This window comes from Mercenaria mercenaria, chromosome 10 (genome assembly GCF_021730395.1).
Source record: "Mercenaria mercenaria strain notata chromosome 10, MADL_Memer_1, whole genome shotgun sequence".
NCBI classification, from domain to species: Eukaryota; Metazoa; Mollusca; class Bivalvia; order Venerida; family Veneridae; genus Mercenaria; species Mercenaria mercenaria.
Window position 1 is genome coordinate 34,037,027 of NC_069370.1, and position 20,379 is coordinate 34,057,405.

Below are 20,379 nucleotides of genomic sequence, written 5' to 3' on the forward strand. Positions count from 1 at the left end.
AGAAAAAGTGTTTTACCAAAGCAGACATAATCCACGCTCTTTGATTTTTGCTTTATACATAAACAGAATGATGGGTCGAGGGATATTGCATGCAGACGGAGGTAAAGTGGGATTGATTTCGATCAAATAGTTTAACAAGTTAAAGCATACCAAAAGTTCCTTCTAGGGCACACCTAGATAAATATAAAATGATCATCTTGTAAAATTTTGGTTGCAATGTCTGTTTTATACTGCCAAAAAATGTCAAGTAGGTATTTACGCTAGTTATTATTTAACATAAATTGTTAAATCCAACAACAAATTAAATCTGTTACCACTTTCAGTTGAGTAAATACGGCAATAAGACATTGACCCGGTCAATCCGTTATGATTCGATGCGTGAATTTGTTACACGTAATTAGAGGGTCGCAATGGGGTTTGTTTCACATATTAACCATGCATTTGAAGATAACGATAATATTTAGTTGTTTACATGTAAATTTGTTTGTACATATGTTATGTTCTTCAAGAATGGAGGAAATAAAAGAATCAGTCAACCATCCTCGGGTTTAGTAATATGCAATCCATGGACGCGTTCAGTCAAAGAGTCGCCTCAATTAGGAAAGAATAGTTTTAACGTCAGATGTTATTTCTAGGGTCACGGAGTTTGTCTGGCCAGCTTGTAATGACAACAGCTTTCGATATCAGTAGCTCAGACAAGTGTGTCTAACCAAACTATAATATTCCTTCTCAAGAGAAGGAATAATAATTTCTTAATACCTCGTCAGTATAGGCTACATCATAAATACGTCATTGCTACTCAAATCGGAGCTACAGGGGACAACATATTTCAAGAAAAAAATCGTTATAAGTCCCACGCATACCGTGATATCGTTTAATTTCGTGGGCATACAATTTCGTTGTCTTGCCCAAAACGGTTATTTTTTTCGGGATATGTATTCATGAATTTCCATTTTTTGATGAGAAAATGAATGAGATATGTAAGCATTTGTTGCGATTTCATTTCGTGGGTTAACGCAACCGCGAAATCCAAGAAAATAAGATTAAATTATGTCTATACGTATACTGACAATACTGAAATACAAATAAATGCATGAAAAGTATATAATAAACACCTCAAAAATAAGAATTTTTAAAAGAAGAAAGAGGTTTCAAAAGGAATTTTATCCTATAACACTTACAATTTTTTAACCATACATTTTTGTCTTTTATATATATGTCTAGTGGCCTATAATACACACCGCAAAACAGGAGACATAAATGCCTCAATCTTCAGCTGAAGAACAGGGGAGACGAGAAATCATCAAGTCAAGGAAATTTTAATATAATGAGTGTAGTAGGCAAAATAGAAACCCAGCTGCACTACTTTTCGTACTACATACAATATTTGAATCGCGATATATTCCTGTCCCATTTAATAATGTAAACAAGAGGGTCAAAATGGCCCTAGGTCGCTCACCTGAGTAACAGACCATAACAGTGTAAACATGTTTTACCTAGCGATTTCATGGAGACAAATATTCTGACCAATTTTCATTAAGATTGAACAAAAAACGTGGCTCCTTGAATGTAAACAATCATTTTCTTTGATTTGACCTAGTGACCTAGATTTTTACCCCACGTGACCCAGATTCGAACTTGTCCATTTCATGAAAACACACAAACATTCTGACAAAGCAAAATAGTGGCCTCTATAGTGTATACAAGCTTTTCCTTTGATTTGACCTAGTGACCTAGTTTTTCAGCCTACGTGACCCAGATTTAAAATCATCCAAGACTTCAGAATAACAAACATTCTGACCAAGTATTATGGAGATAGAATCAAGAAGCTGCGTTCAATAAACGCTTGATGCCCCCGGTGGCATCCTTGTCGATACAAAGCAACCTAAGTCCAAAACGAGGTCAAGTTCAAGGTCAAGCTGAGGTCAGGTGATGTCTGAAGATGAGGAATGGTCACAGGTTACATCTGCATTAGTATCAAGTCATTCTAGTAAGGGGTATTGATGCTAGACGAAAAGGTCCCATTTGGTTAACCAAGAGATGGCCTGTATAAAGCAACCTATGTCCAAAATGAGGTCAAGGTCAAGGTCAAACTGAGGTCAGGTGATGTCTGAAGATGAGGAATGGTCACAGGTTACATCTGCATTAGTATCAAGTCATTCTAGTAAGGGGTATCGATGCTAGACGAAACGCTCCCATTTGGTTAACCTCGTACGGACGGACGAACGAACGGACGGACGGACAGGACAATCACTATATGCCTCCCGCATCAGTAGATGCCGGGGGCATAAGAATGCCCCCTTCCCCCAGGGTGTAAACAGGCTTATTCTTTGATTTGACCTGATGATCTAGTTTTTCACCCCACATGACCCACATAAATTTTTTTTCGAGATTTCATGCTGACAAACATTCTGACCAAGTTTCATGCAAATCAAATGAAAAATGCAGCCCCTATTGCATGCATAAGGTTTTCATTTGATTTTAACAGGGGACCTAGTTTTTGGCCCCAAATGATCCAGATTCGAACTTGGGCTAAAGATCATTAAGATCATCGTTTTGACCAAAATTCATGAAGACAGGATTATAGACGTGGCATCTGAAGTGTTATCAAGCTTTTCCTATGATTTGGCCAGATGACCTAGTTTTTGACCCCACATAACCCAGATTCGAACTTGACCTAGAGGTCATCAAGACAAACATTTTGACCAATTCTCATGAGTTTCAAACTTAAACTGTGGACTCTAGAGTGTTAACAAGATTTTCCTTTGATCTGACATAGTGACCTAGTTTTTTACCCTATTTCCGCTTTGGCCTAGAGATCATTAAGACAAACATTCTGACCAAGTTTCATAAAGATTGAGTCACAACTGTGGCCTCTAGAATGTTCACAAGCATTTCCTTTGATTTGACTGGGTGACCTAGTTTTTGACCCTGCATAACCCAGATTTGAACTTGACCTAGAGGTCATCAAGACAAACATTCTCACCAAATCTCATGAGTTTGGTCTCTAGAATGTTCACAAGCTTTTCCTTTGATTTGACCTGGTGACCTAGTTTTTGACCCCACATGACCCAGTTTCAAACTTGACCTAGAGATCCTCAAGACAAACATTCTGATCAAGTTTCATAAAGACTGAGTCACAACTGTGGCCTCTAGAGTGTTCACACGTTTTTCATTTGATTTAACTGGGTGACCTAGTTTTTGACCACACATGACCCAGATTAGAACTTGAACTAGAGATCATCAAGACAAACATTCTGTTGAAGTTTCATAAATATTGAGTCACAACAGTGGCCTCTAGAATGTTCACAAGCTTTTCTTTTGATTTGACCTGGTGACCTAGTTTTTTTGACCCAACATGACCCATTTTCAAACTTGCCTAGAGATCATCAAGACAAACATTTTGACCAATTTTTGTAAAGATTGAATCACAACTGTGACCTTTAGAATGTTCACAAACTTTTCCTTTGAATTGACGGGGTGACCTAGTTTTTGAACCCACATAAGGCAGATTCAAACCTGACCTAGAGATTATCAAGTTAAACATTCTGACCAAGTTTCATAAAAATTGGGTCACAACTGTGGCCTCTAGAGTGTTCTTTCCCTATGATCTGGCCTACTGACCTAGTTTTTGACCACACATGACCCAGTTTCAAACTTGACCTAGAGATCATCAAGACAAACATTCTGACCAGATTCATAAAGATTGAGTCACAACTGTGGCCTTTAGAGTGTTCACAAGCTTTTCCTTAGATCTGACCAGGTGACCTATTTTTTGACCCTACATGACCCAGATTAAAACTTGACCTAGAGATCAAGACAAACATTCTCACCATGTTTCATAAAGATTTGATCACGTGGCCTCTAGAGTGTTCACAAGCTTTTCCTATGTTCTGGCCTACTGATGTAGTTTTTGACCCCACATGACCCAGTTTCAAACCTGACCTAGAAATCACACCAAGACAAATATTCTGACCAAGTTTCATAAAGATTGGGTCACAACTGTAGCCTCTACAGTGTTCACAAGGCAAATGTTGACGACGATGCCCGACAGAAGCCGGGCAATGACCGGTCACAATACCTCACCTTGAGCACTTCGTGCTCAGGTGAGCTAAAAATAGTGAGCCCTAAATCCCTTTTTAAACATTGCAATGTGACTGAATGATTTGATCTGTTTTGGCAATGAAAGGGGACATCGTTTGAACGAAATTAAGGACTAAATGCTTGGTTGTTCCTGTTTAAAGGTTCAAAATAGTGGATTATTTCTTTTGTTTAAACTTGATCTAGTTCATGATGAAGTCAGTTAAATTCTTGGCTTTGGTTCACTTTTTGTGCTGTAGAGAAGAAAAAATACTTAAAACAATGTTGCAAGATCATTACAGATTGTGTAGGTGATGTTTTAAAGATCCCAACATTTTAAGCATTTGATTAAAGGTTACTTTATTTACTGATACTAGTGTCTAACAGAAAGCTTTTCACTGGTCAGTTTAAAGTCTGGCCTCAAAAACAACCAATCAATGATGCAGTTATAACCTTAGAACTTGGTGACCTATTTGCTGACTCAATTTAGTGGAAATCTATCACTAGTAATAGATTGTCTGAATCTTTTTAGCTAGTCTGTGTAAATCTATTTACAGACTAACTGGAATCCAGCATTTTATCTAATGTGTGTAAGTCTTTTAAGACTGACTGCAGCCTTTCATCTAATGTTAGTAAAATCTATTTAAAGGCTGATTTGAATCCAGCCTTTTATCTGATGTGTGTGAATCTTTTAATTTGTTTGTTTGTTTTGGGTTTTACGCTGGTTTTCGGTAGTATTTCAGTTATGTAACGGTGGGCAGTTAACCTGACAAGTGTTCCTGGATTCTGTACCAGTACAAACCTGTTCTCCGCAAGTAACTGCCAACTTACATGAATCAGAGGTGGAGGACGAATGATTTCAGACACAATGTCTTTTATCAAAACGTCAGGGAGAACATATGCCTCACCCAGGGCTCGAACTCATGACCCCCGAGATCTGTAGATCTGCGCTTTCCCTATTGAGCTAAGTGGGTGGGCTGAATAGACTGATTGGAATCCAGCCATTTATCTAATGAGTAAATCTTTTAATAGACTGATCGGAATCCAGCTTTTTATCTGATGTGCGTAAAACTTCAAATAGACTGATTTGAATCCAGCCTTTTATCTTATGTATGTAAATCTTTTAACAGACTGATTGGAATCCTGTGTGTAAATCTATTTATAGACTGATTGGAATCCAGTCTTTTATATCTTATGTGTGTAAATCTTTTAATAGACTGATCTGAATACAGCCTTTCATCTGATGTGTGTAAATCTATTTATAGACTGATTTGAATCCATTCTTTCAGCTAATTTGTGTAAATCTAGAGACTGATTGGACTTCAGCCTTTTTTTAACTAAGCTCTTCCAACAAGCTAAGGTCCTACTTAAAATCGAGGTAGAAATAAGCAAACTCACAAAAACATTTTTATATTTTAATTTTCATCAATCATTTTAATACAAAAAGATTTATTAACAGTTAAATAGTAAAGATGAAAACACTGCTCTTCATCTCCCTCATATTTAGCATGTAATAAATACTCGTATATACACAGTAAATTATAGAAAATTCTCTTACTTACTCTCCTCTTAAAATGTTGTGGAGCAACACCCAGTTACAATGCAGCTTCTGTACAGCAATACAGGGGCGAAAACTGCTTTCTGCACTTTGTACAGAAGTTGTTGCCCCTGGGAAGTTTATTAACAAATTAATTATGCCATCAAAGAAAGAAAATATCTGCTTTTAAATCTTCAGATATGTTATCAGCTTTTACAGGTTTAACTGTTTGATTTCTAATGAATCTGTGCCAATTCATGTAAAATGTTTTCTAATGTATACGATGTATATACATGAAATAAAAGAAATGGCACAATCTTTTATTTTCAAAATACAACAGAATATTTTTCTCTTCTTGAATCCTATTGTCTTTTAAATTTGAACTTTTAAACAATAAATAGAACAAACCATATGAAAACACATATCTGTTGGAATTCTGACATGTACTCCATTCAAAATATTTTTAAAAACCAGATGTTATAACAGAAATGTACACAAATGCTACTATTTCAACTAACCACTTTGATCTGATACCCTAGTTTTAAGACTATGCAAATCAGCTGCTTCTCAGAATTATTGTGGCTTATCACTGTGTTTAAACACTTTTAAACTTATTGTTCTTAAGATGTTAATACACCCTGTCTTCTCCGATTATTCTTCAAAGCTACTTTTATATATGAAAATATATGAAAAAAAACTATTTAAGAGAAAAAATTTTTTTCATCTTATATAAAACGCCTGTTCTACAACTTTCTGTAACAAAGTTTTATTCCATAATGACTTCTTTTAGAAAACCCTTATTTTTTAATAATGAATGGTCAAAGTTGAATTTAAATGTAGTATATATGTTGGGCAGGCTAGCTAAAACTGACTATAATAGAACTAAAACCTAAAAAAAAAATTAGCATGCATTTCTTGAACATTACAAACTGTCATCTTGACTGGAAGTAAACTGAAAAAGTTCATCAAGGTAAAATATCATTTCATACAAGTTTACATGCAAAAATTACCAGTGCTTGTTATTTTTCCTTTTATTTTCAGGTATATAAAAGTTGACACATGATATTTCAAGAAGTTGAATCTATAATTATCAAAATAAGTGTATTGTTCGATTAAAAAGAAGATTTTGTTCAAAGTTAGAATGAATGTGTTAACTTCAATATACAGACTTCTTTAATGATTTCAGTTACTTTGATAATAAGGTGAATCACTTTTCCAATATGAATAGGTTATAAAGCTGAATAAGGGGACCAGTCTCAAAAAAACCATGATATGATTGGTTGTTTCCATGCATATGTTTGAAACTGACCAATGGAGAGGCTGCAAACTGAGACTGGTTCCCAAACTCAGTTTATATAACCTTGGAGCCTGGCTGTGTTCAGTTCAGCTACTGAAAACATTTAATCCACCAACTTTTATCGACAATGCTAATAGAGAAAATCCCTGGTTTAATGAGCTGAGTTACCAAAGATATTCATGTATAATGCGCACCTATGTACAATATTACTCAGGCAAAATGATGACTGAATCTGTAGAAGATCACAAATATCAACACCCTATTACACTTGTAAGTTACAAAATTCCGTAAGTTACAAAACTCTAAGAACACTTCGTTCTTAATAAATTAACTCAACTAATATAATGTCACTAACAATTCTTTTTCATCCCTGGCAAAAAATCCAAGATATTATTACGTGTTTTTCAGTGAATTATGGAAAAACATTAGAGTGAAATATACCTGGAATTTTCGCAGTGAAAATATCAAATATATTTTTTGCTGGTAAGAAACTATAAAATGAGTCAAAACATGAAATAAAATTTGTTTGTTTCACATGTAAGATTAAAATATCTTTCATTCATGAATACCATATCTTACATTCACTTCCGGGTATGCCACTTGTGAAAATATTGCATCTGGTGTTCACTTGTAAAAGATATTTCAATCTTACACTGAAGCAAACATATCATCTATCTACTGTAGACATAGACTTCCTGACAGAAGCATAAATTGACATACTTTGACCATATGTTATCAACACATAAAGATGGCTGCTTCAGTATGTATTTTCAAATAACAGTACAAATAAAACAACCGTTTGCCCTCTCTTTTTTTTTTTGCCAAACTGCATGCTGGCAAAAGTACATATTAAAACATGCCAGGAAGGTTAAATGTGTTGCCTATATACAAGCAGTCCATTTTATGATTAACACATAAATGATGAATGAGTAAACTGTGTTGAATAGTAATTTACACAATGAACTATGGTGTAATGTCTTTTTCTACACAAATAATTTTAAATATCACAACAGTTTTAGGCAGTCTTTGGACTATTTGGCGGGAATCTGAGGCAATCCAAATTCGTCCACTGGAACGCTGTCCTGAAATATAGAGATAATTCGAGATTTGTGAAATATTCGCAATATATTTCATTGTTTATCTGAGAAAAATAAGAGATAATTCGAGATATTTAAAATGTTCACAATATATTTCAGTGTATATCTGTGCAAAATGATATTGTTAAATGTGTTTTTCTATCAATTTAATTTGCTAATGGTACTGGTTGGAGGAGTCAAATGAACATGTAGCTTACATGTAGCTGACAAACCATAAATGAGCCGTGCCATGGGAAAACCAACATAGTGGCTTTGCGACCAGCATGGATCCAGACCAGCCTGCGCATCCGCGCAGTCTGGTCAGGATCCATGCTGTTCGCTAACAGTTTCTCCAATTCCAATAGGCTTTAAAAGCGAACAGCATGGAGCCTGACCAGACTGCGCAGATGCGCAGGCTGGTCTGGATCCATGCTGGTCGCACACCCACTATGTTGGTTTTGTCATGGCACGGCTCAAATAATAACTATAACTACTAATTACTTATGTTGTTGTTTTTTCACAATCTATATTACTACTAATAACTAAATTTTTTTTCAGCATTTATATTACTAATGTGTTTTTTTCAGCTTCTATATTACAATTAATAACCAAGGTATTTTTTTCAGCATCAGAACAAAGCAGTTCAGCAATAGCCTTCTTACTCAGTTCTTTACAATAAAATTAAGATGAAATACTTTTCACTGGTCCTAACTGGTTGTTTCTTCATCAGGACTTGTAGTAAACTATTTATCTGAAAGATTAAAGAAGTTACATACCCCTCTTGCGCTATCTGCTCCAGGTTCGCTGGTAGGTACAGATGGAGTTGAAACAGCCTCGTCTAAATATGAAGTATCTTCATCCAGTCCTATCTCATCACCTAATGCATCAAGTTCCGCTTCCAACTCATCATCGTCTACCTCGGGCATTCCATAACTTCTTCCCATAACTTCCTGTATTTCGCTTGACTGTTCTGTAAGGTCTTCCAGCTCATCTTGAAGATTCTAAAATATATTAAATGGCAAACTCTGTAAAAAGAACCTGTTTTAGCTGGAAGAAAAATTTCTACCTCTTTATTTGCTGTTTGCAAGAGTTGTTAACAGAGGTATGTTTTATCTGCAGATACTTAGGCTAACGGGAAATTTTTATGTCATGCATGATACACAAAGTTCTCCAGATCAAACTGTCAACTTATAAGTAAATATTACCCTTTGTAAGCTTTTGTTAACGTTTTAGTCACATCATGTCCTTATATTTACTTAAACATTTACATAACAAGAGCACCGTAATGCGGAGCAATATATGTCCGAAGGTATGACCTTTGACCCCCTAAGTGTGACCTTGACCTTAAAGTGAGCCATCCGAAACATGCGCTCTGTATGTCATCTCGATGTGGTGAACATTTGTGCCAACTTTCTTTAAAATCCTTCACGCAGTTCAAGAGTTACTGAGTGGACACAAAACAAAATCATATGACCTTTGACCCCTAAGTGTGACCTTGAACTTGAAGCGAGCCATCCAAAACATGCACTCCGCACGTCGTCTTGATGAGGTGAACATTTGTGTCAAGTTTCTTCAAAATCCTTCAAGGGTTTCAAGAGTTACACAGCGGACATGCAATTGCTAATGGATGGACGAACAGACGGACACCGGCATCATGACATAATACCCTCCCTTCGGGCGTATAAAAACAGTATATTTACAGTAAATATGCTAATCCTATGTAAATGTTTAATTTAAATTGTAATCTAGTGTCACTATACTATATCTTAAAGTTGTAAAATTATACTCAGTGTGGCCAATTAAAGAGTAAACATTAGAGAACACTGAACTTGTTCCAACTGTGCATCCATTTTAAGGATGGTTATTATTTAATATATTTATCTATAAAGTCTTTTGGACTTAAAGTTACATCAACAAGTTAAGGTATACTGTGTACTTAGGGACTAATTTTCATGGATTTCCTGGCTACGGAAATGTTTCGGACATGTTAAAATTATGAATAGACCGATTTGAATCCAGCCTTTTAGTTAATCTGTGTACATCTTTTTATAGACTGACTTGAGTATAAGAATAATAACATACCTCGATTTGATCAATATCAACATGTTTGTATGCCTTCTTGAATTCTTTTACTCCAACTTTCATTGCATCAACCTGCAAGAAAATGATCAGAACTCAATTATAATAGAAGACAAGTGGAAATTATTAAGAATTTGATTATCCCAACTTTAATCCTCATCATGCTGGACACGACTGATTCTGCCTTTGCAACCAGTGTAAATCATGATCTGCACTGTTCACCATTCTGTCAGTATATTTTTGGTGAGCACCCCTTTTAACAGTTAATGGTTCTGTCCGAATTGAAAGATGGACAAGTTCATTATAGAAATTTAGCATGGTAAGGGTTAAAACACATCCATGTATTTTATATTACAATATTACTTCTTTCATCACATGAGCTGTTAACACACAATTTAGCTGAAGCACAGACCTGGGCTGCATTGTCGAGAAGTGCATTATTGTAAGCTAAATAGTCTGGTCTTGCTTTGTTATTTTAACTGATGTTCACTAAAAATTTACTGACTGAATAGCGAATAGTGTAGACCAAGATGATGATGTGCAGGTTGATCTTGGTCTGCACTGGTCGCAAAGGCACAACTACTTGCTGTCAGCAGGCTAAAGGTAATAAATGAACCAAAGTGTCTATGCGGTTTCCCTGAATTATCTTTAAGGAGAATAAAGCTGGTTGAAATGAAAATGGTTGAATAATATATCATAATCTAATGCACTTCAGACTCTGGCTTAATTTCTGCATGAAAAAATGTGTGACGTTCTTACATAGATCTTTCTAATGTGAGCATACTAATTTGAATTTGAAAACTAAGCCTTCGACATTATCAAGAAATAGAGGCACAAAAACAATACAATCTATAAGTAGGCTTAATATAGGTAATGTATATTTGATTCACAATGGCTTAATTTTTCTAAATATTCATGCCCAGTTCAACAGGTAATCTTATACCAGTTGTAAAAGTTAGCAGATATACTATAAAAATGTCTCACTGCCTGCCAAATGCAAAGCCTGGTGGTATGACATAAAGGCCACGACTATTATCAAATCTAAGATTACAAAACTTGTTTATGGTTATTACATTTAAACGCTGACTGTGACGATATTTAAGAAAACTGCCAATATTTAAGAACATTGCTGAGTCAATGATTATATTACATATCAAAGACATATTCTTTGGAGTTCGTATCAGCTCCTTAGTTTATACTAATTCATTTTAGCTCAATTAACATGAAAACTTCAAGCTTATTTGAACAACTCTCAAGTCAACTTCCTGGAAAAGCCAGTACTGGTGTCATATGAGAAGGAGCGATCATGAAACCAGCGGGGCTTAAAAAAAGAACCTTCAGGTTGAGCGACCAACACTTTAACCACTAGACCATGACTCCCCAGCTCTTCATTAAGGTAGTGAATCCCACTTACTATGACAGTCAGCAATTCTGCATTTTTCTGACGTAAATGTAGCTCAATGTGCACAAAGCTTTCCATAAAAAAACTAGAAATGTGTCCATGGGACACAGATGCCCGCACTACATGACAAAGGACACAATTTTCTTCCTAGGTCAGGGGCCGTAACTCCTACAATACTGAATGAATCTGGATGTGAAACCCCAGGTGCACATCTGCACATGCTGACCAACATTCCTGTAAACTTTGGTGACTCTAGGTCAAATACTTCTGGAGCTACGCGCTACACAACATTAAAATGACAAATTTTTAACTAAGTCAGGGGCCATAACTCCTACATGACTGAATGAATCCGGACGCGAAACCCCAGGTGCACAACTGCACATGCTGACCAACATTCCTGTAAACTTTGGTGACTCTAGGTCAAATACTTTTGGAGCTAGGCGCGACACAACATTAAAATGACCAATTTTTAACTAAGTCAGGGGCCATAACTCCTACACAACTGAATGAATCCGGATGCGAAACCCCAGGTGCACAACTGCACATGCTGACCAACATTCCTGTAAACTTTGGTGACTCTAGGTCAAATACTTTTGGAGCTACATGCGACACAACATTAAAATGACCAATTTTTTACTTAGTCAGGGGCCATAACTCCTACACGACTGAATGAATCCGGACGTGAAACCCCAGTGCATAACTACACATGCTGACCAACATTCCTGTAAAGTTTTGTGACTCTAGGTCAAATACTTTTGGAGCTAGGCGCGACACAACATTCTCAGAAGGACGGACGGACAGAGGACGAACGTTCCTACATATGGATACTTATGTGGCTACTCTTTTGTTCTCTCTATTGTTCTTTTAGCCACGTAAGAGAAAAATAGCCACATAAAAGCCTTACGGAATGAATGACATCAAAGAAAAAGTACAGTTACCTATTGTTCCTATAGCCACCTAAGTATGCAAATGTGAGCTCGGACAGAAGGAAGGACGGACGGAGGGACAAGGGCAAATCTATATGCCCCCCCACAAAAGTGGGGGCATAAAAAAGACTGCTGAGCCCATCAGAGTATACATAATTTGCCAACTGTCTTTATGCATCCACTACCTGAACTGTAAGAATTTCAGGTTACAGGAACAGTTTGTTCAGTTAAAAAAAAATATAATTACTGCATGTTTATTGGTTAGGAATTTACTAAAGTTATCTGTATTTACATGCTTATTGGTTAGGAATCTACCAAAGTTACCTGTCAAATCTCTATGAGAGGTAATAATCAAACAAGAGAATCTGATAGTTAGTATAGAGTTAAACAGGCAGAAAAAATGCTAGAATTTAAAAATTGAACTATAAAGGGAACATTTGAAGGCTGTGTTAATGCCAAGAACAAATTTGTAAACTACATGTATAAAAACAATTAAAGGATATAAATCTGACATGAAAAAGAAACAGATCAGTGAAAGTGCAATAAACTGAGCTGTATTCATCAAAACCTTTAAAATACAAACAATTTTTTTCACTTTGTTTATAATACACTGGTTCTTCAGAAACTTTCTGGTGTTTTCCAGTCAAGTTTCAGTTTTATTGGGTGGGGAGCCTACTCTAACTGCAGCACAACTCAATTTTATCTTAGTAAGTTATTGTGCACTGTTTCATTGCTTCAAATTTAAAAGGGAAGTAAAACCATTAACAGCTGACTAGTTCATGCTTGGTATTTCAAATCATATAACAACATTTTTTTTTGTTTTGTTTTTCAACAGTATTTCTGTTCTGTGAGTAGTTAACCTAACAAGTGTTTCTGGACTCTATACATGTCTTCCTCAAGTAAATGCCAACTCCTACACATGAATCAGAGGTAAAAGACAAAATGGCTTCAGACAAAATGTCTTGTATCAAATGATAATGAAGAACATACTGTGAAATCATTAATTTTCGTGGGGGACTAATTTTCGTGGATTTCGTGGTTGAATCATCCATGAAATTTAATCCCAACGAACAAGTAAAATTCCTATTCACTTTATGTTCAAAAGTTGTAATCCACAAATTCATATCCCCACGAAATTCCCATTTTGACCAAAACCACGAAATTTCATGCCCACGAAATTAAATGATTTCACAGTACGCTATGAAGATCAAACTCAAGACACTGTGATCCATAGATCTGCACTCTCCCTACTGTGCTAAGCCGGCTGACCAATAATAGTTGTAATGTAGTTTGTTTATTTAAGACTTTGAGGAATACAGCTGAGCTCATAGAAAAAAAAACACGATGAGTAATTACAAGAACATGTAAGTATATGCTAGAACTAGGTAGGTATGAAAAAGACAAAAATCAACTCAAACCCTAAAACTGACTGTAGTGTCTCTCACACACACACGTTCTGAACAACTTACAGTGACTTTTGTATCTTTAAGCTCTTGGATAGCAAAATGTTGCTGTTCAATATTAAATGACTGGTTTGCTAAATTTTCTCTCTGTTGTTCATACCTGTGAATACCATACAGCATGCATTACATACAATATTGAAAGTGCAACATGCACCCAGACAAATTAGGCCAAAAACAGTACTCTGTGTGGTTCTCAGGTGGAAATGTCAAAGTTCTCTAAAAACTTTTGAATTTCTGCTTCAAAAATTCATGATACTGGATGGAGCCCAAAAGTAACAAAACCTGACCAAATTAAAGAGGTTTATATTATAACAGTCTGAGCTATTTCAATGATGTTGTAAGTTTCACAAACAGGAACAAGAGGACCATGATGGTCCTGAATCGCTCACCTCTTCCCACATGATCCAGTTTTGAGTATGACATCGTTTTTTCTATTATTTGACATAGTGACCTAGTTTTTGAGCTCATGTGACCCAGTTTTGAACTTGACCTAGATATTATCAAGATAAAAATTCTGACCAATTTTCATGAAGATCCATTGAAAAATATGGTCTCTAGAGAGGTCACAAGGTTTTTCTATTATTTGACCTATTGACCTAGTTTTTAAGGCACGTGACCCAGTTTCAAACTTGACCTAGATATCATCAAGATGAACATTCAGACCAACTTTCACAAAGATCCCATGAAAAATATGGCCTTTAGAGAGGTCACAAGGTTTTTCTATTATTTGACCTACTGACCTAGTTTTTGACGGCATGTGACCCAGTTTAGAACTTGACCTAGATATCATCAAGGTGAACGTTCTGACCAATTTTCATGAAGATCTTGTGAAATATATGGCCTCTAGAAAGGTCAAAAGGTTTTTCTATTTTTAGACCTACTGACCTAGTTTTTGAAGGCACGTGACCCAGTTTCAAACTTGACCTAGATATCATCAAGATGAACATTCAGACCAACCTTCATACAGATCCCATGAAAAATATGGCCTTTAGAGAGGTCACAAGGTTTTTCTATTATTTGACCTACTGACCTAGTTTTTGATGGCACGTGACCCACTTTCGAACTTGACCTAGATATCATCAAGGTGAACATTCTGACAAATTTTCATGAAGATTTCATGAAATATATGGCCTCTAGAGAGGTCACAAGGTTTTTCTATTTTTAGACCTACTGACCTAGTTTTTGACCGCACGTGACCCAGTTTCGAACTTGGCCTAGATATCATCAAGATGAACATTCAGACCAACTTTCACACAGATCCCATGAAAAATATGGCCTTTAGAGAGGTCAAAAGGTTTTTCTATTATTTGACCTCATGACCTAGTTTTTGATGGCACGTGACCCAGTTTAGAACTTGACCGAGATATCATCAAGGTGAACGTTCTGACCAATTTTCATGAAGATATTGTGAAATATATGGCCTCTAGAAAGGTCACAAGGTTTTTCTTTTTTTAGACCTACTGACCTAGTTTTTGAAGGCACGTGACCCAGTTTCAAACTTGACCTAGATATCATCAAGATGAACATTCAGACCAACTTTCATACAGATCCCATGAAAAATATGGCCTTTAGAGAGGTCACAAGGTTTTTCTATTATTTGACCTACTGACCTAGTTTTTGACGGCACGTGACCCACTTTCGAACTTGACCTAGATATCATCAAGGTGAACGTTCTGACCAACTTTCATGAAGATCTTGTGAAATATATGGCCTCTAGAGAGGTCACAAGGTTTTTCTATTTTTAGACCTACTGACCTAGTTTTTGACCGCACGTGACCCAGTTTTGAACTTGGCCTAGGTATCATCAAGATGAACATTCTGACCAATTTTCATGGAGATCCATTGAAAATTATGGCCTCTAGAGAGGTCACAAGGTTTTTCTATTTTTAGACCTACTGACCTAGTTTTTGATGGCACATGACCCAGTTTCGAACTTGACCTAGATATCATCAAGGTGAACATTCTGACCAACTTTCATAAAGATCCCATAAAAAATGTGACCTCCAGAGTGGTCACAAGCAAAAGTTTACGGACGCACGGACGGACGGACGACGGACACCGCGCGATCACAAAAGCTCACCTTGTCACTTTGTGACAGGTGAGCTAAAAAAAACAAGATAAGGCCTTTTAAGTACAGTGAGTGTACTAAATTTCTACCTACACACAAACACAGTTTACTATTGTTTGGCCTTTATTTATAGATAAAGTTCATATTTACAGTTGATTTGGTATCTTTGAGCTGTTGTATATTAAAGTCTTGCTGTCCAATATTGAATGACTGGTTGGACAAATTTTCTCGCTGTTGTTCATACCTTCAATATAAATTACATGTATAATACCGTACCAAACGACAATACTAAACAATTATGCCTGCTTGTACAACAAGACTGTAATTTTGCAAGTTTTGTATTAGAAGACATGCACATGCAGTCTCTTTGCTTATCTGAAAATCATTTTAAAAAAGAAACAAAACATTTAAAGATTTTGCTTGTGTGTGTGTGTTTTTTTTTTCTGTCTGGCTACCTCCCTGCTTGCGATGAACCATAATTCATCTCTTGACAAACTGAATCACAAATGCACTCACTTTGTCGCATTTTACCATCAAAATTATGAACTCATTCCAGCTTTAATAATTTTGGTTTAAAATGACACAGAATTTGAATCTGAATACCCTATGTCTAAATTTAACTAGCTCTCCTTGATATTTTCCTCCAGCCTTAATGGGAGGCATGGCAACATTTAATAAAACTTTTCAAAAAAAAGAAGAACATCAACAAAAACAGAATATTTTTCTCCCTTCTGATATCTTCACTTTAAAGACATATACAGCTGAATTTCCATGAGATCGTGGTTTTACTTTGAAATAACCTAAATTTGACTCAAACTGGTATTTTGTGCGGTTTTTGGGACGGGACTTGAAAATGTCTTTGGAATTTTGCGAGTTGGAGAGATCAAGTTTTAATTGTATATACAGAATATCCATCTTCACTGCCGTAAGACAAATTTTTGAGAACATATTTACATCTTTGGATATTAACATCAAAATACTAGGAAGAAAGAAACAGGTCTAGATATTTAGTTGTCTCTGACTGGCAATAATTTCTTCTGGATATATATATTTTTCATCTTCAATGTATCATTTAAGAATCAGAAGTTTAGTGAGAAAACAGTTTAAACTTTACCACAATTATGTGATACTTACATTTTCTTCTGCTTCAAAACCCTCATAGCTTTCTGTTTTACTGAGTTCTTAAATAGAAGACAAAACAAATCTATTGAGATTTTCTAAACGAAACAAAAATTACAGAATTTCAATGAAGTTCAAAGTATCCTGTTCCCACCTAACTTACAGTTACCGTAGATACCCACGAAAATGTACTTGTAATCTACAATAATTATTAGTTATATGACTTCTGTTTCCATTGCAACTAATGTTTCTAAGTTTTATTTGTCTGTTGGGTACAGTATATCTGCAATACACAGGGGTCTTTTAATAAAAGAAATGAACTATAATGTTATCTACAAATACCATAATTTTTTTTAAAAATTTGAAAATTTTACGAAAACATGCCTCTGTTAAGGTTTCAAAAAAATACAAGAAACAAACAACTATACAAGTACCTTTGCGGGACCATTTCTCATTTTCGCCATTTGATCTTTGTATTTTTTTAATTCTGCATCCAGTCTTGCTATTTTCTTATCAATTGATTCACCTCTTGAGTCAATCTGCACATACGAAAATGAAAGAAATATGATTAGTTAAAATATAAAGCATTTATACATGAATGATATTATGTCACTACTATGCATAAACAGCAATGCCAAATAGGCTTGAAACCTACTACAGACGGAAGCCAGGACAGTGAAGAAAATTATGCATTACAAGAAGAATGATTAGGTCTTAAAGCTTCAAAAGAAATTATTAATATTCAAGATACCGTAGTTCAGCTGAAAGCTACAAAACAATAGTTTCACGATAAAAACCTTAGACTTCATTCATTTTAATACCGGTACTATGTGAAAGAATTGCTCCCACAAAGTAGATCACACAAATGCAGCCAAGAAATTAACAGAAACAGAGAAAAATGTGTTTGCCATGAATCTCAGATGTTTTTTTTATAGATGTCACAGAAAAAATATACAGACGAAATACTCCCAACAGAAAAATGTTCTTGCCCAAAGCCAAACAGTATGTGTTGTTAAAATAAATCTCATACTGTTCTGCCAGCCCAGAGAGACAATCAGGGAGTGAACAACAAAGACAGGTGTAACAAGTTTTGATGGAAAATGAATTCACAGTCATGGAATCAAATGTCAATGAATTGCAAGTCAAAGAAAATGATTTCAAAGAACCTATAAACAGGGAAAAAGATTCTTGCTACAAACATCAGATGCCATTGAAACAACTGGAACAGGCCTGTCTACGGAATCATTTACTAGCTTTGATAATGGAAGGCTAGATGATACAATTATTGATTATATCTAGACTAAATTTTTTTTAAACAATTTCCTTAAATTAGATGGCCTTAAAAAATATGGAAAAATAAAGTTAATTAATGTGAATTCAGTGAAAATCTATGTTTTGTCAACTGGTGATTGAGCCAAGGGCTGCTTACATGAAATTCTATGAGTACTATAAACTGATTATATGAATCTTAACTTAAATAAGACTAATCAAGTAATGTTATAGCGGGCCTATATTGAGTGTCATACATCACACTAACGGGGTGAGTAAAAATTTATAGCTAGGCTCAAATCACAGCCTTCAAATATTCTTCCAATCTTTCCCTATCTATCTCCCTATACTGCCTATAACTTTACAAGGATGTAGACACTTCTGTGCGCATCATGCCACAAAGATTTTTAGTAGAAACAAAAGGAATTTGGGCCAAATAAAAAGAAGGAAAATGTGTTAGTGATTAAAGGGGTGAAAAGCCAGGTTAATATTGAGGTTACAAATGTAAGCATGTTCAATGCTGCTATTTAAAAGCAACACTGAAATACTCAAGGGTTAGAAGAAGGGGAATGTCAGGTGGGAGACTATTCCACCTATACAGCGATACAGTTCGGGGAAAATGTGTATGTACAAATAGTCAGTGGTTGCAGAAATTAGGACAATGGATGATAATTCCCATCATAATGGCATGATTTCCTTTAAAGTGGGATGAGATAATCTTCAATGGGCATTGCGAACTGATGATTTGAATAAAGTTGTGTATCTATAATGACAGAGATCTAACCTGCTCTGTTTTAGACAGTACAGCATTTCAGCGACACTGAAAGTGCAGCCAAAGTCAGATATAGCCCATTTTTGAACTGCTTCTATTTGATCTATTTGAGGTTTTGTTAAATTGTTTATGCAGACTAGACTTTGGAACAATATTCCAGCTGTTGTCTGACTAGGGTCTGGTATACCACAGACTTACTAGGTTTTGAGTTGCTCTTAAATGCTTTCAAGTACAAAGAAATCTGTTTTGATAATTTTGTCTGTCTAGTTCACCTGTAAAGTTTAATTGTGCTTCCCGTGAGAATGTTTGAAATATCATGTACCTACATAGCCTTACTCATTTGGCTTATTGGGATGACTTATTTTATTATCTGGTATTTTTTAGTTGTCATCCCTCTATGCCTTACCCAAATCTGCATTTTACTGTTAGGAAAACGAAGACATTAAAAAATCCAAAAAAGTCAAAATATACTGGTCAGACTTACATGCTTTAATAAATTAAACATTAATATTCATATAGAAACTTCGCATGGGTTGAATTTAATTCTTAAATAATAGACTTCAGTCTTCAAAAATATGATATGACAGGTGTGAGGAGGTATCTACCCCGACATCGGTTTCAATAAACAGCATACTGCCGACGACACTAAACTGCAGAAACAAAACACAAAATATATATATTCATAAAATGTCAGACGGGCAAGTTCATGCTTTTATGTCAACATAAATTCGTTATCAGAGATGTAATCCATTACAAATACTTTGTACATGTACCAGAAAACGTTCCCAATGGATTTCATTGGTGATTTCCTAACAGAAATATGCAGAATAAGTTTAGATGTGACGGGGACAGTGACAGTCAATTTAAGAAGCTGTCCCGAAACGTCCTATTATTTGGACTAGTACCTACAGACTGAGCTATAGTTATTTACTTGACACATAGATTAAATACTCACAGAGCACTGCTTTATGCTATTTCAAAATAATCGCGAAAAAGAGTGTCAAACAAAATATCAATTTGCTTTCTTACGCAGATTTCACAAAAATATATATTACATACATTGGCAACGCAATCTGTAAGATTAGGTGCTGGTTCTTTTGGCTTTGATCTTCCAAACAGACGATTCATGTTGTCTGCTAATAGTTTTTCGCTGAAAATCAACAGAAAATGTTAATTTGTCAAAATGCGGAAGTAAACATGGATGAGTTTTACGTCATTTCCTTTGCGGAGAAATAATTATATTTCCAAAACACTAAATCATTGTTTTCCACAATACATTGTATTTTCGTCA

General features: G+C 35.4%; 1 protein-coding gene across 2 annotated transcripts; it reads right to left on the bottom strand.

Moving 5' to 3' along the window:
* Positions 1-5,481: 5,481 nt before the first annotated feature.
* On the bottom strand, positions 5,482-20,306 carry LOC123559430 (charged multivesicular body protein 5-like). Of its 2 annotated transcripts, none has more exons than XM_045351246.2 (7): positions 20,148-20,306; positions 17,482-17,586; positions 17,063-17,109; positions 13,867-13,960; positions 10,073-10,144; positions 8,767-8,991; positions 5,482-7,996 (listed from the first exon to the last, which is right to left on the bottom strand). In XM_045351246.2, the coding sequence occupies exons 1-7, from the start codon at positions 20,214-20,216 to the stop codon at positions 7,946-7,948; spliced, it is 663 nt and encodes a 220-aa protein (XP_045207181.1). In that variant the 5' UTR covers positions 20,217-20,306; the 3' UTR covers positions 5,482-7,945. The 2 variants fall into 2 exon arrangements, with proteins under 2 accessions (XP_045207181.1, XP_045207180.1); XM_045351245.2 differs by lacking the exon at positions 13,867-13,960 and adding an exon at positions 16,079-16,172.
* Positions 20,307-20,379: the final 73 nt, after the last annotated feature.

Excerpts from the sequence above, each read along its gene's own strand:
- LOC123559430 (XM_045351246.2), bottom strand. The coding sequence starts at position 20,216 with ATGAATCGTCTGTTTGGAAGATCAAAGCCAAAAGAACCAGCACCTAAT. Across the intron at positions 17,110-17,481 it reads TGAGAAATGGTCCCGCAAAG|AACTCAGTAAAACAGAAAGC; the intron begins GTACTTGTATAG and ends CTTCTATTTAAG. Across the intron at positions 8,992-10,072 it reads TTGATATTGATCAAATCGAG|AATCTTCAAGATGAGCTGGA; the intron begins GTATGTTATTAT and ends AATATATTTTAG.